General features: G+C 36.9%; 1 protein-coding gene across 1 annotated transcript in view; it reads right to left on the reverse strand.

Annotated features, from left to right (window-relative positions):
• Nucleotides 1-21031, reverse strand: part of AKAP13 (A kinase (PRKA) anchor protein 13) — a 209339-nt gene that overhangs the window by 41201 nt on the left and 147107 nt on the right. Inside the window, exons 15-16 of the mRNA XM_008570017.1 lie at nucleotides 19004-19136; nucleotides 11556-11730 (exon numbers count right to left, since the gene is read on the reverse strand). Of these exons, the coding sequence (XP_008568239.1) occupies nucleotides 11556-11730; nucleotides 19004-19136 (308 nt within the window). The remainder of the gene's footprint in view (nucleotides 1-11555; nucleotides 11731-19003; nucleotides 19137-21031) is intronic.

Raw genomic sequence — 21031 nt, forward strand, 5'->3', positions numbered from 1 at the left:
CGCTCACAGTGCTCACTGGCTGAGCGCGGTGCGGCCGGTCTCAAAAAGGAAAAAAAAAAAAACAACTAATGATCCATGTAAAGGACAAGGAAAGCCACATATTCTGAAGTGAAATGTAGCACTAGTGCACATAAGAGTATCATTGGAATATTTAAAGCTCCTCATAAAACAATAAAAACAAGACAAACAACTCACCAGAAAAACTACACAAAGACTATAAACAGGCAACTCACTAACAACATAAAATGGTGCTCAGTCTCTAGAAATCAGAGAAATGCAAACTAAGACAACAAAGAAATACCATTTCACACCTGACCAGACTGGCCAAAGTATGTCTGCCAATTCTAGGTACAGGTGAGGATATGGTGATGCAGAAACTTTCATCATTTGCTGATGGAGCCAGAAACTGATATACCCACTTTGGAGATAATTTAGCAACATCTAATAAAATTGAAAATGTGTCCACTTTATGAATTAGCCCTTCTTGGAATAAAGCTGAGTGACTCACACGCACATAAGGATGTCCCTTGTAGCATTGCTTGTAATACACAGAAATCGGATGGAAATAACCCAAATGACTAAGCAGTGGAAAAGATTTGATACATTCATATAAAATAAAGAGTTAACAGTCAATGATCAGTAGATGTACGTGCTTCAACATGCTGAATCCCCAAAATGCAATGTTGAGGAGAATAAAGCAAATTACAAAATTAGATGTACCATATGGTACCACTTATGTAAACTAAAAACAAAAAAATTAAAGAGATGAAATTATAAAACATGGACTACATATACACTGAATTCAAGATAGTGCTTGTCCTTGGGGAGGAAGGAGGAAAAATGAGGCAGGGAAACATAGGGGAATTCAACTTTAACTATAATGATTCCTTAAAAAATGAGAAATAATCCAAAGCAATATGATAAAATGTTACTATTTTTTCATTTTCAGTGATGGGTACATGGGTGCTTGTTAAGTTATCCATGTATAATAGTTTGTACTAATATTTTTCAAAATGAAAAAAAGTGTATTAAACTCTCATATCCTTCAAAGTTCATTGGATTTCCTTATAAACATTTTCTATCCTTTGAAAAAAAATAAATTTATCAGATTTGTGATAAATTAAAAACAATTTTCGACTTTATTGTCTTATATTGCAGTTACAAAAGTTCATTTTTTTCCTTTGCTTTATTGAAAATCTATAATATTTTAGGCATCTGTGGGCAACACAGGAGGTGGTAGATTTGCTTGACAGCTTGCCACTAACTATGATCTGCAAAAGTGACCGACTAGCACATTATGGACAGAACTTGTTTCCAAGTTGTCCTCTCCCTGGTTCCTTTCTTCCCAACCAGTTCCAACACCCTACAGAGAATTAAGCAATGGCAATTTTCAAGGGAGTGGCACTATATCACTTTTAAATAGACTTCAGAAATATTCAATTTCTCAAGCCAGTATTTGAGATAATTGAAAAAGTAAATTTATTGTGGAAAGTTCTTTACTAGAAGCACATTTTAAGTGTAACTTCTGCTTATATAATTCATCAGTTAGAATTATCTTTTAAATTAACTAAGACATGATCCCAAACCCACAACCCAGCTGAAATTTTAATATGCTCTGTGTTATAGTCATGAGTCTCAGTGATAAATAGTTTGCATGGACATCTGTTTAAAACGCTGAAGTACCTACTTGAAAAACACTCAACTTATTACCAAGTTGTCATGGACTCAGTTCGCAGCAATGTTTTTAGTGTTGTGCTTGGGTGATTTAGAAACTTCAGGCCCACTGACATCAGCCAAAGTCATGATATTAAAACCTTATTCTCTGTTTTGGAAAACAGATGATTACCAAGAACACAAGAAAGAATCGAAGACAAATCTAATACATTTTCAAACTCTCTACCACAAACCATACCATGTTATTAGGAAGATCAAAGAAGAGTTATCTGGCCTTTTATTTATTTATTTAAAAGATTTCCTAATAACAGTAAGCAATATGCTTTCATTTTTCAAAATTCCTCAAAAAGGTCTCAGCACAGTGGTTTATGGGAACAGAGTGGACCCCTAATTAGATTCCTCTGAACTTAAAAGCAAACAGCTTCAACTTCTTTTTTGCTGCAAGGAGGCATCAAACAAAAGAAAATGAAGCAAAACCCACATGACTGGGAACTATCATCTATGTGTTGCTGCATTTTTTTCTAAACCCCTGCTACCAACCACCACAGATATTTGGTGAACCGTCATACACTATGCATTCTTTCTCTTCCAGCAGAAGGAAAAGAAAACAAATTATTAAGGACACTAGCTTAAAGAAATCAGCTTTATAGAAGGATATGAGGAGTGGCCATGCCAAACTGAACTGAAATTACAGAATATTAAAAGACTGCCTACTAAAGTAAAGATTCACCTTCGTGAGCAGAATTTTATGTAGCTGAGCTCTGAAGAAAGGGGTCTTCTGATACGTCAGTCCATTGATCATCATTAGGGAATATTATGAAGAGTTCTGATTGTTCTGCCCACTAGGAACAGATCTGAGGAACCAAATCTACCCAGGGAAAATGATCTGATCCTTCCTAAGGATACAGGTTGAAGAATTACCTTTAAGGAAAGAAATATGCAACTTCCTCCTGTCATTTCAAGAAAACAAAAAAAAGACTTAACTATGAGCAATTTACAAGAATGTGCTCCAAAATTCTTTCTGCAACTTGTTTAAAATCTTTAGGGAATGTGAGACATTGCCTGGTCTGCACTGAGTGCTCATATGCAAAAGGCATGTGAGATGTTCTTAGTAGCTAGTGTAATAACCACAGTGCTAATGTACAATACAAGAGGAAAGCCACAAAAAAGAGTCAAATCACCTTAACTGAAGTGCTCCTAACAGCAGTTTTCATAAGAACACTGGTAAACAAAATGGAACAAAATGAAAGCGTTCTGCTTGAATAAGAACTGACATTATTGCTTATAGGCTCTTCTTTCACCTTCCTTTTCCCTAAATAACAAGCTTCCTTTCATGTATTTTACTATCTCATACAAGCAATGAACTCTAACCACCGGACAACTATCTATCTAGAGATCTTCTTTTCCTGATAAAATCCAAAGCAAAATCCAACCATTATACATATTCTAAATTCTTATGTTTCCTACTTAGATTGCAGCTCATCTACTTGTTTATTTTTTTAGTTAAGAGAAACAACCTACCACAAAAGTACACAGAAGCTGCTAACACAACAGAAAATAAATTAACAATAACCTCAATATCATTTTACATCTGCTTAAAGCAAACAAAACTGAACCACTGGCAAGATCCAAAAACCTGAAGGACTCCACCAAGCTTTCTAAAGACCAAATTATTTGTGGCAGCTGAAAAGAACAGCTTTACATAATAAACTAATAATAATAATTCAAGGACAGCTTTACATAATAAAGAAGTCAGAAATGGAAACATACTCCTCTCTTTTCTTCCATTAAAGTCCTCTAACCCTAAAGCAGGAATAGAGTTTTGGTTGAGGAAAAAAGCAGGTTTCTCCTAAATTACTTTGAAATAGGGCTGCCCAGAGGCTTTGCTTCCACCTTTTTTTTTTAAATCCAAGAGTAGACTGCAAGGGAACTATATGGATGCTTTGCTGCTTGCTATTTCTAGTGTCTGTGATCATGAGCATTTCCACATGAATCCACATAAGGGACTCAGTTTTCACACTTATTATCCCAGACTGGTCCAGGTATAATCAGGTGGAGTCAGAGATTTGTTCTAAAGCACTTCATCCTGTTAAATCTTAGTATTTGCATGAAGATGAATATATTAAAGTGGCTAAAGACATCTGGAAGACAGGAGCAAGCAATATAAACCATCATAACATATCATCATGATGGACTATATGGCTGATCTTTCTAAACCACAGGTCAAAACCTGACTGAGCAACAGCCTGAGGTGTAAAGCTCCATCGAAGGGTCAGCAAAACAGGGTTATGTTAATCCAAAAAGGGAAGCTACTTTCTTCCAAGAGCATGATGGTTTCCTAGGAGGTAAATGACCAACTGCAGAGGAGCTATATTTCCTGAGACTCCTGGGAAGATCCTGAACATGAGAAAGGATGGAGGGAAGTGACAAAAGATTCTGAGTCCCCAAATTACTCAGATTTTCCACTTCCTGCCAAGATAACAGATGAGGCTTCATACATACAAACATGCACTGCCGGCTCTGTTCTTTGGGAATCCAGGGAGAATCAGCCAATTACTTTTATTCCTTTGGGAAGATGACTACACACTGTTCCTTTATTTTCAAGCCTTGATTCCCTCCCCTGCCCCCCACTTGTTCTTATAAGAGCCAGGCTTTACACTGCCATACACAAAACCTTAATACCACCACCAAATGTTGAGACTGTTTTAACACTACTCTGGAGCAGGGTAGAAAGCTGTAGGTGAACCACTGGGCTCCAATGCTGTGAGAGGTGGTATGTAAATTAAAAATGTATTTTTGAATCTTAGGTATATATTAGGGTAATTAAACTGTTCCCTTTTGCTGTCTGATTCTTTTCAGTTTATTTTTTAATTTTATTTTTTATGGAAACAATTGATTATACATATGTGTGAGGTACAGAGTTGATTATCAGCACCTGTGTACAATACATGATGATCAAATCAGGATAGTTGGCATATTCATCATTACAAAACATATTCATTCTTGATTCTTTTCAGTTTAAACTTCAAAAATGTTAACCTTCTCCTTGTTTTTGCCAAGCAGGAAGAACTAAGATGAACTCTGACATTTGCCTACATCAAGCTAATACCACAAATCAAAGAACCACTGGCAAAGGACATTATGATACTCCTCTCTCAGACAGACATTGCAAATAGAAAAAACTCTAGTGATGACACACCTGACTTCGTGAAATAATGTGCTTCCAGAAGAAGATTCCTTGGGTAACTTAATATTAAAATATACGGGTTCAACCAAAAAAGTCCCATTCCACTTATTATAAGCACTATTAGCATAAAACCTGTAGCCAATCCACTATTTCACTGGTTTTCTTTTAGAAAGTCTTAAATGAAATAAAATATTGTTATATTGTATGCCATCAAATATGTAAAATATTTAGTACAGATGTATTTTGAATTACAATTTTAATATTTACTTTTAAAGTCAGTCAGTGAGAACAATGAAGCTGTTTTAACAGACCCAAACACGTGAAATCAGAGGTACATAAGGATACTTGCAATTCACATATCTACCTCTAGATCTAATTTATTTTGTATTTAGTTTTGAGTACATAATATAGAGAACAGGTTCATTGACCTAGATAAGTACAAATATTAGCACTTTTCTTCTTAATGGCTTGCCTTGCAATCTGTAATCAATTAATTACAAATAAAAGGAAAAATACATATGAATAGGTAGGCTGATAGTCAAAGTTAATGTTGATGTTAAAATTTCGTAATGACACCTTTAAGAATGTATGTTTTCTATGCAAGTTTAAAATTAGTTTTAAATATATATAAATTCAAAAGTCTGTGGAACTTGTGAACACCAGACATCTTGAAAACCACCATCCTAACTATTAAACTATTTAATTACTATACAAACATGTAGCTGAGAATTTAAGACTCTAGGTCTCAAACCTCTTTTATGTAGTTTTTTCTAATTGGTACCAGACATTACACAAGTGATTCCCCATGGGTTGCTCTGGTATCCCTGGGCAATGGAAGTTTCTAAGTGGTATCCCAGATCCCCCCTCTCCGGGGGGGTTTTAGCACATACAACACCGACAGCATAAGCAGTCCAACAATCCATGGTGCTCTCGCTTACGTATGCTTCATGACCTAGGGAGTCCAGCAAATGAGAACTTCTATTATGTTTAAGGAGAAGAGATACCAAGAAAACAAAAATGGGCTTAGGATGCCTGTGGTTAAAAGACATGCATTCTAGGGGCCGGCCCGGTGGCGCACTGGATAGTGCGCCGCTTGGGAAGCGCGGCGGCGCTCCCGTCCGAGGGTTCGGATCCCACATGCAGACCGGCTCCCGCTCACTGGCTGAGCGAGGCGCGGGAGCAACACCGAGGCTTGCGATCCCGTTGCCGGTCCCCGGCCCGGTACGGGGGCAACACTGAGGGTTGCGATCCGTTGCCGGACACGGAAAAAAGACAAAAGACAAAAAAAAAAAAAAGACATGCATTCTCTTATAGTGGATATTCTTGTTATCTGACAAATCAATTCGATGCCAGTAGCAGGTTTAACTGAGTCACTGTAGTCTAAGGTAGACTAAGACTTGATACAAAGAGGGCAAAGTTCAATATTTTAACCTAGAAATCATGTACATACACAAACCAATGGCAATACAAGACTAAGTATACACCGACATATATTATACAACTTCTTCCAACCTGAACTTAAAATTGTAAAGTTGTCTGAAGCTAGTCATGGAAAGACACATCCATTCACTGTAACTACAAACCAACCAATGGTTCTTAAACATATTGTTCCCTATAGCACAAGGAAAAGATTCTTTGGGTCTTCAAAGAGATTTTCTATAACTTTCACTTCTAAACCTCCTGATAATATTTCACACTACAATTCAGAACTGAGAGTTGGGAGGTCAACTATACTACTTCTTATTCAAGCTGGTGTTATCATTGTTAATGACAATCTGACTTTTTTTCCAGTACTAATTTTGCTTTGTCCATTAAGTTCGTGAATTAAATACCAACACATTTTGCTGGTCAGAGACCAGCTGACAAACACCCAGAAAAACCTTCGAAACGATCAGTGGTCCAAATATTTACATTTTGTTTGCACTCATACAAATAGTATATAAGTACATTCTTAAAAAATTCAATCACCCGGCCAGCCCTGTGGCGCACTCGGGAGAGTGTGGCGCTGGGAGCGCAGCGACGCTCCCGCCGTGGGTTTGGATCCTATATAGGGATGGCCGGTGCGCTCACTGGCTGAGCGCGGTGTGGGTGGCACCACACCAAAGGGTTGCGATCCCCTTACCAGTCATGAAAAAGACAAAAAAAAAAAAAAAAATTCAATCACCACAAAAGTATAAAATAAAAAGTCCCCTTCAACATCTCCTCTCCTAAGCTCTCTTTCTTTGGTTTATTAACTGTTTGGTATATATCCTCTCAGATATTTTTGTATATCTGTAGAAAGAATTACTATTAACTTGTCTTCTATAAATTGGGATCCTGCTATACATGCTGTTCTATTTATTGCCTTTTCAACGTATCAAAGTATCTTGGAGAGCTTGTGTGTATCTGTAGATGTAACCCAGGAGTTGGCAAACCACGGTCTGTGGGCCAAATTCAGCCCATAGACTATTTTTGTAAATAAACTTGCACTGGAACACAGCCACGTTCATTTTTTATGTATTGTCTGTGATTGCTTTCATGCTTTGAAGGCAAAGTCAAGCAGTCATGACAAAGACCTGATAGGCTACAAGGTCTGACATACTATTAGTCACACTCAGAATAAGTTTGGCAACCCTTGACCTACAGTATTCTTTTTAGTATTGGCCCTACATTTTATTAAGGAATAGTTAGGTTACTTTCAGTTATTCCACATTATGAATAATGTTACAATGAGTAAGTACCAAAGATTACATTTAAAGAACTCTTTTTATAAGCCACTGTGTAAACAACTCAAGAAAGGTGCCTGGCACATATCAGTACTCAATAAATATTTGTTGACTAACTGCTTTTGAATGAATCACAATACCAAACACAGAAGCTTGCGGAATTCAGGCAAATGATCTTTGCTAAATGACTTCACTTAAGATCAGGGACTCAAGCATTTATTGATAGTTAAATGTAAAAAATAAATACAGTGTGAAGTCATCAAGGTTTCATAGACTATTTACCGAGCTCTCCCTTTAAAATCAAAGCAGACAACGGAGTGGAAGCCGTTTTCCTCCTTCATAAACAAATATAGATCTGAAAAATATGTGATGATACAGAACGCTGAAATATTTGAAAAATCTCCATGAAGACCCTTCAATGACTATTTCTATTCTTCAAGTTTCATTTGGTTATTTTTCGAATCTACTGCTTAGTTATGTCCTGTTCTTCCACTATGGATGCTATTTATTTAACCTTTTAGTAATTTTCAACATCTTATCTTGCCTGTGTATCTCCTAACTCATCTTCATGGTGGCTTACTTCCTTATGTGGTGCCTCTGTATTTTATATGGTAAGCTCAGCTTCACAGGGCTTTTTCTTCCCTTCTATGGTGGACTCTGGGTATACTGTCTTATCAAAGTGACCCTATTCTGTATTTGCTTCAGCCAGGGTTCCTCAAGGTCTCATCATTCCTAAACTGGGATTTCACTAAACCTCTTGTGAAAACTTCTTAGCTTGGGGTTCCAGCACATATGAATGGTGTAAATTTGGACCCCAGATTCATGCGTGATGCCCGTTCTCACTCAGGGTCCTGGGAAGCTTACAAGTTTCCTTGCTGCTTCTGAAAGCCCGTGGGTGAAATTTTTGTAGGTCCTTCATCATGTATGTTACAGTGTTTAAAGCAATTGTTTTATTTAAGGGTATCAGTTCCAGTTCCCACTATATATCCTGAGCCCACCTGTCCTCTCCTCAATTGAGGGGATGCTATTTACAGCTCTGATTTTGAGTTTCCTCAAGCATTTTCCTTTTGGCAGGTTCAGCTGAGCATTTATTTCTTTAAAAAATTATTTTATCCAGCATTTTTGTTTTATAGCAAAAAGCAGGTGTCCAGTTTGCTTTACTGATGAAGTTCCTTGAATTATCAATTTCATACTGCCAATATACACTTCCTGTTTTTCTGAGGTCAGTGCTCCCCAAATGAAGAACAGACACTTTACAGGGGAGATGTGCAAAATGATCCCTTGGAATACAGAAGGGAAATTTTACAGCTGTTATTTAAATTGACTTTTTAACTTAAAAGAGAAATGGAGCTAATATATATATAGATTGATATACTGGTGCCTCACCCAGTCTTTGTTAGACAGCTTCACTTTATGATACTAGCGGATTCTGGTGGGAGGAAGGGTGTTCTCACTTGGGGGGTGGGCAGGGATGTGTAATAGTGGCACCTTTTCACATTTTTTACATTCAGTATATTGTGATGAATGGAAATACATAAGTGCCCAAATTAAGTGGGCTTATGGATTATATTACCTGGTTTCGACTAAAACAAAATGAAAAAGAGTTTTACTAATTCCTTCAAAGAAGCCATGAATCAAAGGCAATACTAATCATACTAGTAACTAAGTCAGAAAACAAAAAAATGGCAAATCTGAAACTTCTCTTATTCTTAGAATGAACTCTTTGTAAGCATAGTAGGACTCACATGACTTACGTTAAAAATATATATCCTGTGTGAGTATGCTAATAATGTCTTAATGATAAATAAATAAGCTAAAAAGTGCTTGGTGACTACTGCTTTAGGCAACCAAGTTATCCCAATACTGAGAAGCTAACTATGCCCAGTGGCTAAAAAACTAAACAGTGAACATTCAACTGGTGTCCTAGGAAAGGGTACTATTAAACCTGGGTCCAAAATAAAAACATTGGTGGAGATAGTGAACAGTGATAGTCTCTTGCTTCCTAGAGGCCACATGAAACTTATTAGTATGCGATAGTAATTCTTAATTTTCTGGTAAATCACATATGAAGGATGACATTAATGTGTGTGATCTCTGTCCGTGGGGATGCATAAAGATTGAGATTAGAGCTCCCATGGTTTTTTGTTCGTTCTAAAAATAGGACAGTAAGACAAATAGGGTTGCAGACTATTTGGGGGATATAACATATCCACAAAGATCACTTTACAAGAGTATGAGTGACAAAGGCAGTCATTTAATGAAGTCACAGAAGCTGTAGCATAGATAAGACATGCTGCGGGTTATGTGCTAGCTTTAACTCCATTCCTCCTCTTTAAATCAAGAAAGGAAGTGAGTGGAAATTATTATTGCAGTGACTTTGAATCTGCCTAAATAACCTTTAAAAAATTTCAATAAGTTAAATATTTTTTAGTAACAAATTACTTGGGATACTCAACACAAATGACTGAAAACAAGATGTCGTGACATCACAGTCATCTGAGACTTGCTCGTTGGAGTCTGAATTAGTCACTATTTTGTCTGAACTGGCTACAGTTATAACATGATGCTAATCACCTCAGCCTTCTAGGTGACCGGGCTGAGCCTGGGGTGGTTGGATCTCCAGAATGGTGACCTCTGACCACAAACAGCCTCTTTGATTTACCTTGCTGTGTTCTACAATTATCACTACTTTGTATGTGTGCCACAACAACACTTTGAGATGTACTGCCTTATAGCAAGAGTTTACAAACTAGGCCTACAGGCCAAATCTATGGCCTGTTTTTGCATTTGAAATGGTTTTGAAAAATTTATAAAGATGAACATTACATGATACACAAAGATTTTATGAAATTCAAATTTCAGTGTCCATAAATGAAGTTTTCTTGGAACCCAGCCATACTCATTGGTTTATGCATTATCTAAGGCTGCTTTTGCACAGCAACTGCAGTTCAGTAGTTGTGAGAGATCGTATGGCCCATAAAGCCTAAGATATTTGTTATCTGGTCCTGTACAGAAAAAGTTAACCGATTCCTGTCTGAGTTTCTTTTGTCAAAAACAGGCCCATGCTCAGTTAACAGACTTGGCTTTAGGTGGTTTTAAGCAGGTCAGCAACAGGTCAATATGGAACATCCCTGCACATGCAGGTCCTCTCCCTCAGCAGTCACCACTACTGACTGGTGGTAAATGGCTGAAGCACATACCAAAGTACTAGAATAAAAAATGAGCACATGTGATCTAACAAGGCACTGCTGGGTAGCTTCAGGGTTTGAGGCTACAAATAGTTGTAACGCTCACACAGACTTTGGAATAGGGAGTGGTTTAGGGACAACAGGACAGAACAGAGTTGGCCTTCCATATCCTTGGGTTCCGCATCAGTGGATTCAAACCAATTAAATCAATTCAAATCAATTTTTTGATTCAAATCAAAAAATATTTGTGGGGGGAAAAAACCAATAACAATGCAACAATAAAAAATAATACAAGTAAAGAACAAGTACAATACAACATCTATTTACATAGCATTTATATTGTATACGGTATTGTAAGTACATCTAGAGATGATTTAAAGCATACAGGAGGTTATAACACTAAGGTCAAGGGTTCAGATCCTCATACTGGCCAGCCACCAAAAAGTAAATAAATAAAATAACATATATAGGAGGATGTGTGTAGGTTGCACACAAACACATTGCTTTATATAAGGTACTTAAGCATCCACAGACTTTAATATCTACAGAGGTCCTGGAATCAATTCCCCCATGGATACCACGGGATGACTGTATTTGAAATTGGGACTGTTTGAAAAATATATAGGCTAGATGTTATACACCCAGAATTTATTTCTCCAATGATGTTAAAAAGGATATAAAAAGGGCTACTTCTCCACATAAATGAGGAACAGATAAGGAGTGGGAGGGACACGAAACTAGAAAGGAGCCTTCCGAGCCCACACAGTTCCACGTTACAAGAGGAATAGGAGTGTCTCTTACTTGCACAAGTGTAGGCATCTTTGCTGGTGAAAGGCTTCATGCACTGGCTACAGCTGATGGGACCCACAACAGGAATGGAAGTGAAAGTGTGCCCGTTGAGAGTCTTCTTGTCTTTCTCCTTCTCTTTAGAATCTTTCTCCTTCTCCTTAATTTTATCTTTCTCTTTTTCCTTTTCCTGCCAAAGAAAAGAATCAACAGTCAATTGAACACTGGAAGGCCTTCGCCTTACCTAGGCACCCATTTGTCATGTGGTCAACAGTGGTGGGTGAGGGTTTTGGACAAAAGTGAGAAACAATGTTCTGAGCAAAATTTTTTTAAGTTGCATACATACAAGTTACATAGGAAAAATCATACGAAAGCTGCATGAGTTGAACGGTTCTGGCAGTGGCTTATTCAGTGATAGACAATGCCCAAGGACTAACTCTGGAAAAAAGCTTCTGGTACAGGGGCAGGAGGAGTCTCCTTAGTTAGCCACAGCACAGCCCACATAGGAAAAAAGTAATGAGTCTAGGGCCAGCTTTAGGAAGGGAGAAGAAAGGAGAGTAGCAAATCTGGGATCAGCTTGAGGGACAGGAAAGATAATTTGTGCTCGAAAAGTTACTCTGAAGCTCCTATCTTTCTCACCCCAGTCGCACATCCCTAAACAAGGGGGTGTCTATGATGTTTCCTCTCTTACTCTAGCCAGAAATATTAAATATACCCTACATATACATTTTCAGTTTTTATTAATTAGAATTTCAAGGTTTATGGATGTTAACTTTGGCCTAATTTTCAAACTGGGAGGAGGTTGATGAGAGGAGAAGGTGGAAAACCACACACTGGCTAAGAATATGAACAATGGAGTCAGACCTGGTTTCAAATCTTGATTCTATTACTGCTACTTACTAATGGTGTGACCTTGGGCAAGTTATTTCTCTGAGCCTCAGTTTTCTCATTTGTAAAATGGGAATAACAACAAAGGAACCCATCCCATATGGCTTTTCAAAAAGAATTTGGTGAGACAATACACATGAAGCTTTTTGCACAGTACCTGGCACTTAGTGAGCACAAAATAGCAGCAACAGTTACTAAAATAAATGTTCATAACTCACTGACAATGAACTTCATTAGCTTATTACTCTCCTAACCCAATGTAGAAATACGTTGCTTGCAGTGAGGGAAAGGAAATTTTGATTTGAGGAGGGAGGATAAAAGAAACTGGGGAGTAGCAAAAGGACAATGGGCAGAGCAAGGTGGAAAGGAGGTACAAGACAGAGGAGAGGAAGAAGCCTCATTAATAATGTTCCCAAAACCACCTTGTTTGTCTTCTCAAGCTAGTTACCAAAAGGAGTCGCTTCCTTTATGAAAATGGGATCCCAGAGAAAGTAAGTCCCAAGGCCTAGTCACTCTCTCCTCTGCCCTGAGGACCCAGGAGCACAGGAAGATAGGAAAAGTAGGCAGAGTGTCTCTAGTTTAGAGACAAGGCTTCCTACGACTTGCTCTCTGATCTCTCTTGCGAAGCTCCCTTCTTTTCCTGTGGTCTTGTCTCACCTGTCGAGAGGGACCAGGAAATGGATATTTCTTATGTTTACTATGCATCCAGCCACTGCACGAGGAGCTTTCTGCTGACTAAGCAGACCACAACTGGGCCAGGGACAAAGCTCAGTGGACACTGGTAAAGGAGAGATAAGATTGGGTTGGGGGCAGGGATGGGACTGGAGTCAGAAGCTCTGAGCACCAGACTACCCTGGCTGTATCACCTCAAGATCAATACAGGAATGTCAGAAATGCTTTAAAGACTGACTGACACAGAGGACTTTCATATGACATCAAGCCTCAATCTACAGGAGTTGTTATAAAAGCTTATACAGTTGTGAAGAGGAATGGAAAGAAATTTAAAGCTTGAATACTGATGACTGCTAGAACCTTAATAAAATATCTCAAGTAGTCAGGGACATTTCAGGTGGACACTAACCTTTGTCGGCTAGGACCACTGGGGTATATAACCAAGCTCTCCATAAAAGGTCCTTTAGAAGCATTGTTCAGCAGAACACTCGGCTGGCTAATCAGTATGAATGGAATAATTTCCTTTCAAACCCACTAGACTACAAAGGACCACAATTCACAGAAATAGGAATTTCACTTATTGCCACATACAATTGTTATAATCTAAAAAAATTCCTAGAAAATAGATACCACAAAATTAGTGATCACAACAACTACAGAATGCCTTATATTTTGAATCAATGACTTCTTCCTACATTACTTCATCTGATTAAAAAATTCTGAAGTGGGCTGGATGGGCATTATGTTTCCCATTTTACAATTAAGAGGATAAAGATAATAAATAACAGCTAAAATTCTGAAGTTACTATGTGCCAAGCACTGTAATAAACAATTTACATGTATTTTCACAACAGCCTAATGAATTAAGAACTAGTTACTATCTCCATTTTACATTTGGAGAGACTGAGAATTAGAGATGTGTAATAATGTATTTGAGGCCACATACCAATATTTGCCCAAGATGGAATTAAGATTCAGATCTGGCAGACTCTAAAGCTCAGCTCTCATTTACTACACTATACTGCCAAGGGCTGGAGAGGTCCACCGACTTGCCAAAGGGCACTCAGCAAATGATCAGCACAGTCAAAATTAGAACCCAGGTCTTCTGATTTTCTGTTCAGAAGCCATCTACTATATTGAAATGGCAAATATTTGCTAAAACTATGATTCATGTGAAGTCCTGTTAGTAGAATACATGTAACGAAAGTCTAAGAGGCGAACTGCTACACTTTCGAACTATAAAAAACAAGAGAGGAAGGGAGAAAAAACAAACGACTTCACTTTACAAAACAGGAAATTGTTCTGAGTGAACATTAGCTACTGCTAAATACGTAAAACTAATAAAAATCAATAACAAAATTTGAGTTTTTTCAAATAATTTCTTTAACTAAATTTTGCTAAAGGCTTCCATGCACAAAATGTCAAACTGAAAAGCATCTGATTTTTTTCTCAAGAAAGCTAATGCATGCTCCAATAGTTTAGCAAAATCTGGCAACGAGCTTATTCTCACAGGTCTGGCAAAGGTCTTTGAATGTGAATAAATAATATTTTTCTCATCCTTTGCAATAATCCAAACTAGTTCTTCCAACGATAAAAACAAAACAAAATGATAAACTCTACTGTCTCCTTCTGTACTTATTAGAAATTAGTGCTTTAAAGAAGTCAGGCTCTTACCTCCCCATGTTTTGATCCCATGAATCCCACTGTTATGAGGGGTAATTCATGAAACCGACCCCATTTTACCGACATGATTCGACCCCCATGCCAGGAAATGTGCTCTCACGGAAGGAGGGGCTCATGCCGCCAAGGCAAAGCTCAGCTGCTTTGAGCTGCCATTAGCCAAACAGTAAGAGGAAGCCAGAGACTGGTTGAGAAAGGGAAGGAGGGAGGGCTGAGGCTGCTTGTTTCCTTCAGACAATCTTAACTATTTGAATGCTGCTGGTAAAGTCAACCACCCTAGTTACAAAGGACATAGGAAAGGAAACAAAACTAATTTCCCAAAATACAATGTGTGTGGATAGTTCTCAAGTTGTAATATGGGAAGTCTGGCAAGGATGAAAGCCAAGTTTTTAATACTAGAAATTTCGTTAAGGAACTCATCTATTTAAAACAGACTCATTTTATAGAAAGCAATGAGTTTCATAAGAAAACTTTTTAGTGAAGTTGTCTGTGGTAAAGGGGTGACTAGTTGTTTTCTGAAGTTTGACTTTTTCATGTTAAACTGCCAAAATGCTGTAACTGTGCTGGAGAAACAGAAGCTAACAGTATTTAGAAGGGAAAGATGAAGGTAACAACTGCACTAGGATACTATGAAAGAAAATGATTTTTTATTTTTCTAGACCTACTTTTAGACAAGTAACCACAATTTTTAAAAAATCAGAGACACTCTAGACAACTGTGAAAACATGATGTGATTAAACAGCTGTCATGTTGTAGATCTTTAATCAAAGAAGGAACGAGAGAGAAAATTATATTTAACATTGACTTACGCCTCTGCAAGCACCACCCTACTGTAGCAGGCACCTTGGAAAGGCTGATGGGTATAGCTTTTTTTTTTTTTTTACACAGAGCACAAGAACTAGGAGTTGGAGCTGACTGTCTAGTTATAAAGTCATGTTAGTGTATTAGCAGGTGTGCAGGAATTTAACCCTTGGGCACCAAAATACCTACTTCAAATTAGATTAAGAATTTATCTAAAACATTTCTAACCATCTCCTAGTTGTTGCAAAGAGGAAAACTTAGCAGAAAAAAGAAAACCAGTGTGAGAGAATGGTTTTAAAAGGGTCACTCCACTCTCTTTACTAAGTTGAATATTATGCATGAGTGTTTAAATACTCTTTAACAAGCAAACTTACTTAGCAGGAAACAGTTCTATCTGTCAAAGTTACTAAGACAAAAGCAGAAACTTCCAGTCTTCCTGTTACGCTTCCTGTTTAGCACCTCTTTCACAAAAACATTCAGTACAGTGTCTAATACCTTATGCCAGATATTGATAATTCTCAAAAGGACACATGAAGAATCAGCAACTCAATTTCTTAAATTTATGTATATAAAACCAGTGTGCTACAGGCAAAATATGTTACCCAACATGTGAGGAATTTGCTGCCTAGTGGCTTACTTTTGGCTCCTCTGAACATTGTTTAAGAAATGTTTAAGATCAACACTGAATACACTTAATGTGATATATCTAGGTTAGTAACTTATAAGGTATTTTCATATAAATACATCTATCACGCATAAGGAAAGCAGAAATTTCCAAACCACTCTTAGACACTTTGCTAAGAATTATAGGTGGCATTTTGATATAATAGTCAGTAAATGCTTAAATTTTTCCTTTAAAAGAAGTAGGCATGGCTACATTGTACAGTAGACTAATAAAACAAGTAGATCAGATGGTCTCTCATAGCATCTATTTTTAAAATTGTTTAAAAGAAGTGAGAATTTATCATTTTTGTAGAAAAATCGGTGTTAATATCTATCATAGCACTTTCAAGTTTTTAACATTATGGAGAAGTAACATTATTCACTAGTTAAGAAAAAGAGTAGAGTTAGCATCATCGCACTAAGAAAATTTAATATTCATTTATTTTTGCATTATTGTTTGGAAAAATAAAACACTTCTGTATGGTAAAGCTCTACTGTAGATGGCAGCCTCAGTTGACCTCATGCCTCTCATCATCCCCTTGGTCAAAAATCACAAAGTAATCTAAAGTGTATCTTCAGTAGTACCATACATGTAGCACTGCATATTAACACAGGGTATTTAATATAACTTCACACAAAACATATTGCTTCACTGTTTCCTCTATTTCTTATTATCTTTTGCTACACTGACAAAAGCCAAGCTGTTCTATAGGAGATTCCCTAACAATCTTATTTAAAAGTTAGCTAATAACAACTGTGAAAAGTGACTTCTTAACATACTTGGCCACTGGGACACTCTAAACACCAGAAAATGGAAAATAGACTGGACAGGGTTATGGATTTGCAATTTTTTGTTCCATTGCTAGACAGAGCACAGCCCCAAAAGATCAAATCTTCAAGACAAGTCTGAAAGAGGAACCAATCTCAACTGCAAAAGAGTGTTAAAAGTGTTGTCATTTTGACAAAGGAGATGATCAGAGGCCAGATGTCAACTGATACTTCAACAGTTTCTGCCAGTGATGACAGATTTCATTCTAACAAAATCACCTTCTATTCTCCTCACCCCGCTCCTAACTAACTCTAGTCCTTTGAGATTAAAAAAGTAAAAAAAAAAAAAAAAAAAAAAAAAAAAGAAAAGAAAGAGAAAAAACTATGTACTGTTTAGTAACAGATTTTGTTTAAGAGTAAGCATGAAATGATGACTACTACTTGCTGGAAGTCAGACTACAAGAAGTTACGTGACTTGAAGCATTCTACTCTGTGCTTTGTAAAATACAGCTAGAATGTGCACACTTGAGGGCCTGAGAGTCTTGGTGCACTTTGTTTTGTGGGGGAGAAACAGTTCCACTTTTATGATAATATTCTTAACAATATTCTTGAGTTCAGTGTTTGTTTCCCTTACTTCTAAGTATGTTTGTATGTGTGTATGTATATGTATATACAACACAGACACATACACGTATATATGAGGGTACTTCAGAAAGTTTGTAGAAAAATAGAATTAAAAGATAATATGCATCTTTCCATGAACTTGTTGAAGTACTCTTGTACAGTGATTCCTTACAAGAGTTCCTTAACTGATTTCAATTTTTTAATTAATTAGTTAATTAATTTTGTTGAAGGGTATGTGGGTAGGTGATTAGAGTGAGGGGGAGTGGGAGGCAGAAAGTTTTTCCCCACTGATTTGGTTTAGCACTGAGAATCAGTGTCAGAAAGTTATCTTCATTCCTTCCTTTTAAAGTACATTAAAGAAAAAGATTAGAAATATAGAAACAAAAACACTAAGAGTAGTTATCTCTGTTTGGGGTTATTACAGGTTATTTTTATTTTCTTACTTTTATATTCTGAAGAATCCTATAATAAGCATGTGAAAAATTACCAAATAAAAAATGTTAGTTTGAATATTTTTATTTATCTCCTAAGCACTAAAGAGGATATACTCCAAATGTTTCTAATTAGAAATAGGTCTAATACTTCATATTAAATTAGTCTTAAAAGTTCTTGTAATTTTCAGTGGGATAATCTTTCTTCTCTCTAAACCCAAACATAAAAAGTTTCAATTCCCTGATCTTGGCATAAAATCCTTCCACTGAATTTTAAACCTGACTTACTGATCTAAACACTGCAGTTGAGAGCACAGGATCTGAAGCCAAAGGCGTCTGGGTGTGAACCTCTTTTCCACACTAGGGGCACACCCTTAGATAAGTTACCTCACTCCAAGAAAAGGGAGAAAATACCTCCCTTATGGGGTTAAGGATTAAGTGAGATAACATGAAATTTTACTTAGCATATAGTAAAAACTGAGTAAGTGGTAGTACCTCTTGCCGCTATTTTTCTTAGTGTTATTTTTCTTCAAATATTAGGCTATTTCAGAGAATAGGTGAATAGAATGTAGGGGAAGTGAGAGGCAGAAAGTTTTTTTCCCACTAATTTGAAACAGAACCAGCGTATGAAAGTAAACTTTTCTTTTTAAAATATATTGGGGGAAAAAAAGATAAGAAATATACAAACCAAAACGTTAAGAGTACTTATCTCTACGTGGAGTTATTACAGGTGATTTTTACTTTAATTTTTGAAGATTCCTATAATGAGCATGTAAAAAATAACTAGATAAAAAATGTTTAAATATATTAAATTGAACTTATCTCCATTTATTTCCCCACCATTTAATTAGTTTTGGGCTGTATGCAGGCTGAGACAGGAATCTACTCATGATCAGTTGAGTTGGTCACACAAGGAATGACCATGACAATACTTACTTTGCTCTTCTTACTGCTGGACATTTTATTCTTAATGTAGCTGAACGTACGACTGACTTTTGTTCCACTCTTCCCTTCAAAATCTTTCTTGGAAGGGCTTTGTGGCGAACAATTACAGTTCTCCTCTGTTATACTAAATAACAAACAAGAAGATTGACTTTTTAAAGGACAGAAGTTAAATGGAAAAGCAGAATAAGAGGTGGACAGAGGCTGATGAATAGTTTTATGCAATAACATCCAAGAGGCGTATGCCACACCACCAATATTCTGTTGCCAAAACCTTACATCTTATATCATCATTAATGTTGTAATTATGGATTTTCAGTAATCTGATGTTAAAAAGAGCCCGTCAATTATTCACTTACCTACAATTTCTTAATCTAAAATAGAAACTCAATCTACAAACTTCTTTGCAACAAACACATGCTTGAAAGGAAATCAGATATGAGGCCGGTCCGTGGCTCACTCGGTAGAGTGCAGTGCTGATAACACCAAGGCCACGGGTTCGGATCCTATATAGGGATGGCTGGTTTGCTCACTGGCTGAGCGTGGTGCTGACAACACCAAGCCAAGGGTTGAGATCCCCTTACCGGTCATCTTTTAAAAAAAAAAAAAAGAAAGAAAGAAAGGAAGTCAGATATGTAATGGAACGATTGGGTACTTGTTAACAAGGGTTGCAAACCAAGGAATCTTAGAACTGACTGCATATCCAAGTTCCTAAATAGGAGAGATGACACATCTTTTCTAGCCTTTTGGCACACTGTACAATCAAGACTGTGAACTGGGCCATGCAGTCACGTACAATTTTAGGAGGGAATATACTGAACAGCAGGTGGAATTGAGGCAGAAAGATACATTTCAGCAGTTTAACAAAGATCCAGATTAACTGGTCTACTTGCTCAGGAAGCCTATATAAAATCTAAGTCCATCCAAGATGAACACATTTTGACCTTATGAAATTTACAATGGTTGATTTTTCTTAAAAGAATGCTGGTCACTAGAATAAATAATCCATTATATAGAAATGACATTCATTAATTCTACTTCGCTTAGGTGTTCTAGAAAAGTTATTTTAAAGATTTCCCACAGAATAGTTGTGTTCACCTCCAGGGCCTCTGGAGGAGGGCAGGCAAAAGCAGAACCATATGGGGTCCTCCTCAACAGCTGAAGTCTATTTATATATATAAGTGTTGTTTGCAAAACAAAGCAGTCTGTTCTTAAGATAATGGGGAAATGGTATGAGTACCACTGCTCTAGAAAGAAGAAAGAATGGATAAGATATGAAAGCAGCACAAAGAGAAGCACTCATTGAGAGGGTTCTGGACCACTAAGTCACAACTGATGCTGCCTTTGTGAAAAGGAGGGCAACTTAAAAAAAAGGCGGGGCAACAATCAGAACACCAATCATGCTTGAATTATATTATTTAATTTCATAAGCATGAAAAGAGAAATATAAAAAAATAAACAATGAATCAAGAACAAAAATACTTTGCCTGCTTTCAAGTAAAAATTCATTTACTTGGACAAATCCATACACATGTACACAGAAGAAAATAGCTTTAAAGTTTAAATGGCTAAGAAGGTAACTACATGAACATATGTATATATACTAATTATGAAACAAAATGTTGTTAGACTTAGAAATTAAAAATACCCATAAGCAAAGCATGCATGAGTTCCTAAAGTCAAATACAGTGTACCCTCATGTGAATGAATATGAACAATAATCCTTATCAGGAGGACAGTGTAAAAATAAAAGTAGGGGGGTCGGCCTGTGGCTCACTCGGGAGAGTGTGGTGATAACACCAAGGCCACGGGTTCGGATCCCATATAGGGATGGCCGGTTTGCTCACTGGCTGAGCATGGTGCTGACAACACCAAGTCAAGGGTTAAGATCCCCTTACTGGTCATCTTTAAAAAAAATAAAAATAAAAAAAATAAATAAATAAAAGTAGGATACTATTGAAGATATTAATTTAAAAAGATACAGCCTTGATTACAAAACCACTTTTTTTTTTTTTTCCTTTT

Source organism: Galeopterus variegatus, unplaced genomic scaffold (genome assembly GCF_000696425.1).
Source record: "Galeopterus variegatus unplaced genomic scaffold, G_variegatus-3.0.2 Scaffold556, whole genome shotgun sequence".
NCBI lineage: Eukaryota > Metazoa > Chordata > Mammalia > Dermoptera > Cynocephalidae > Galeopterus > Galeopterus variegatus.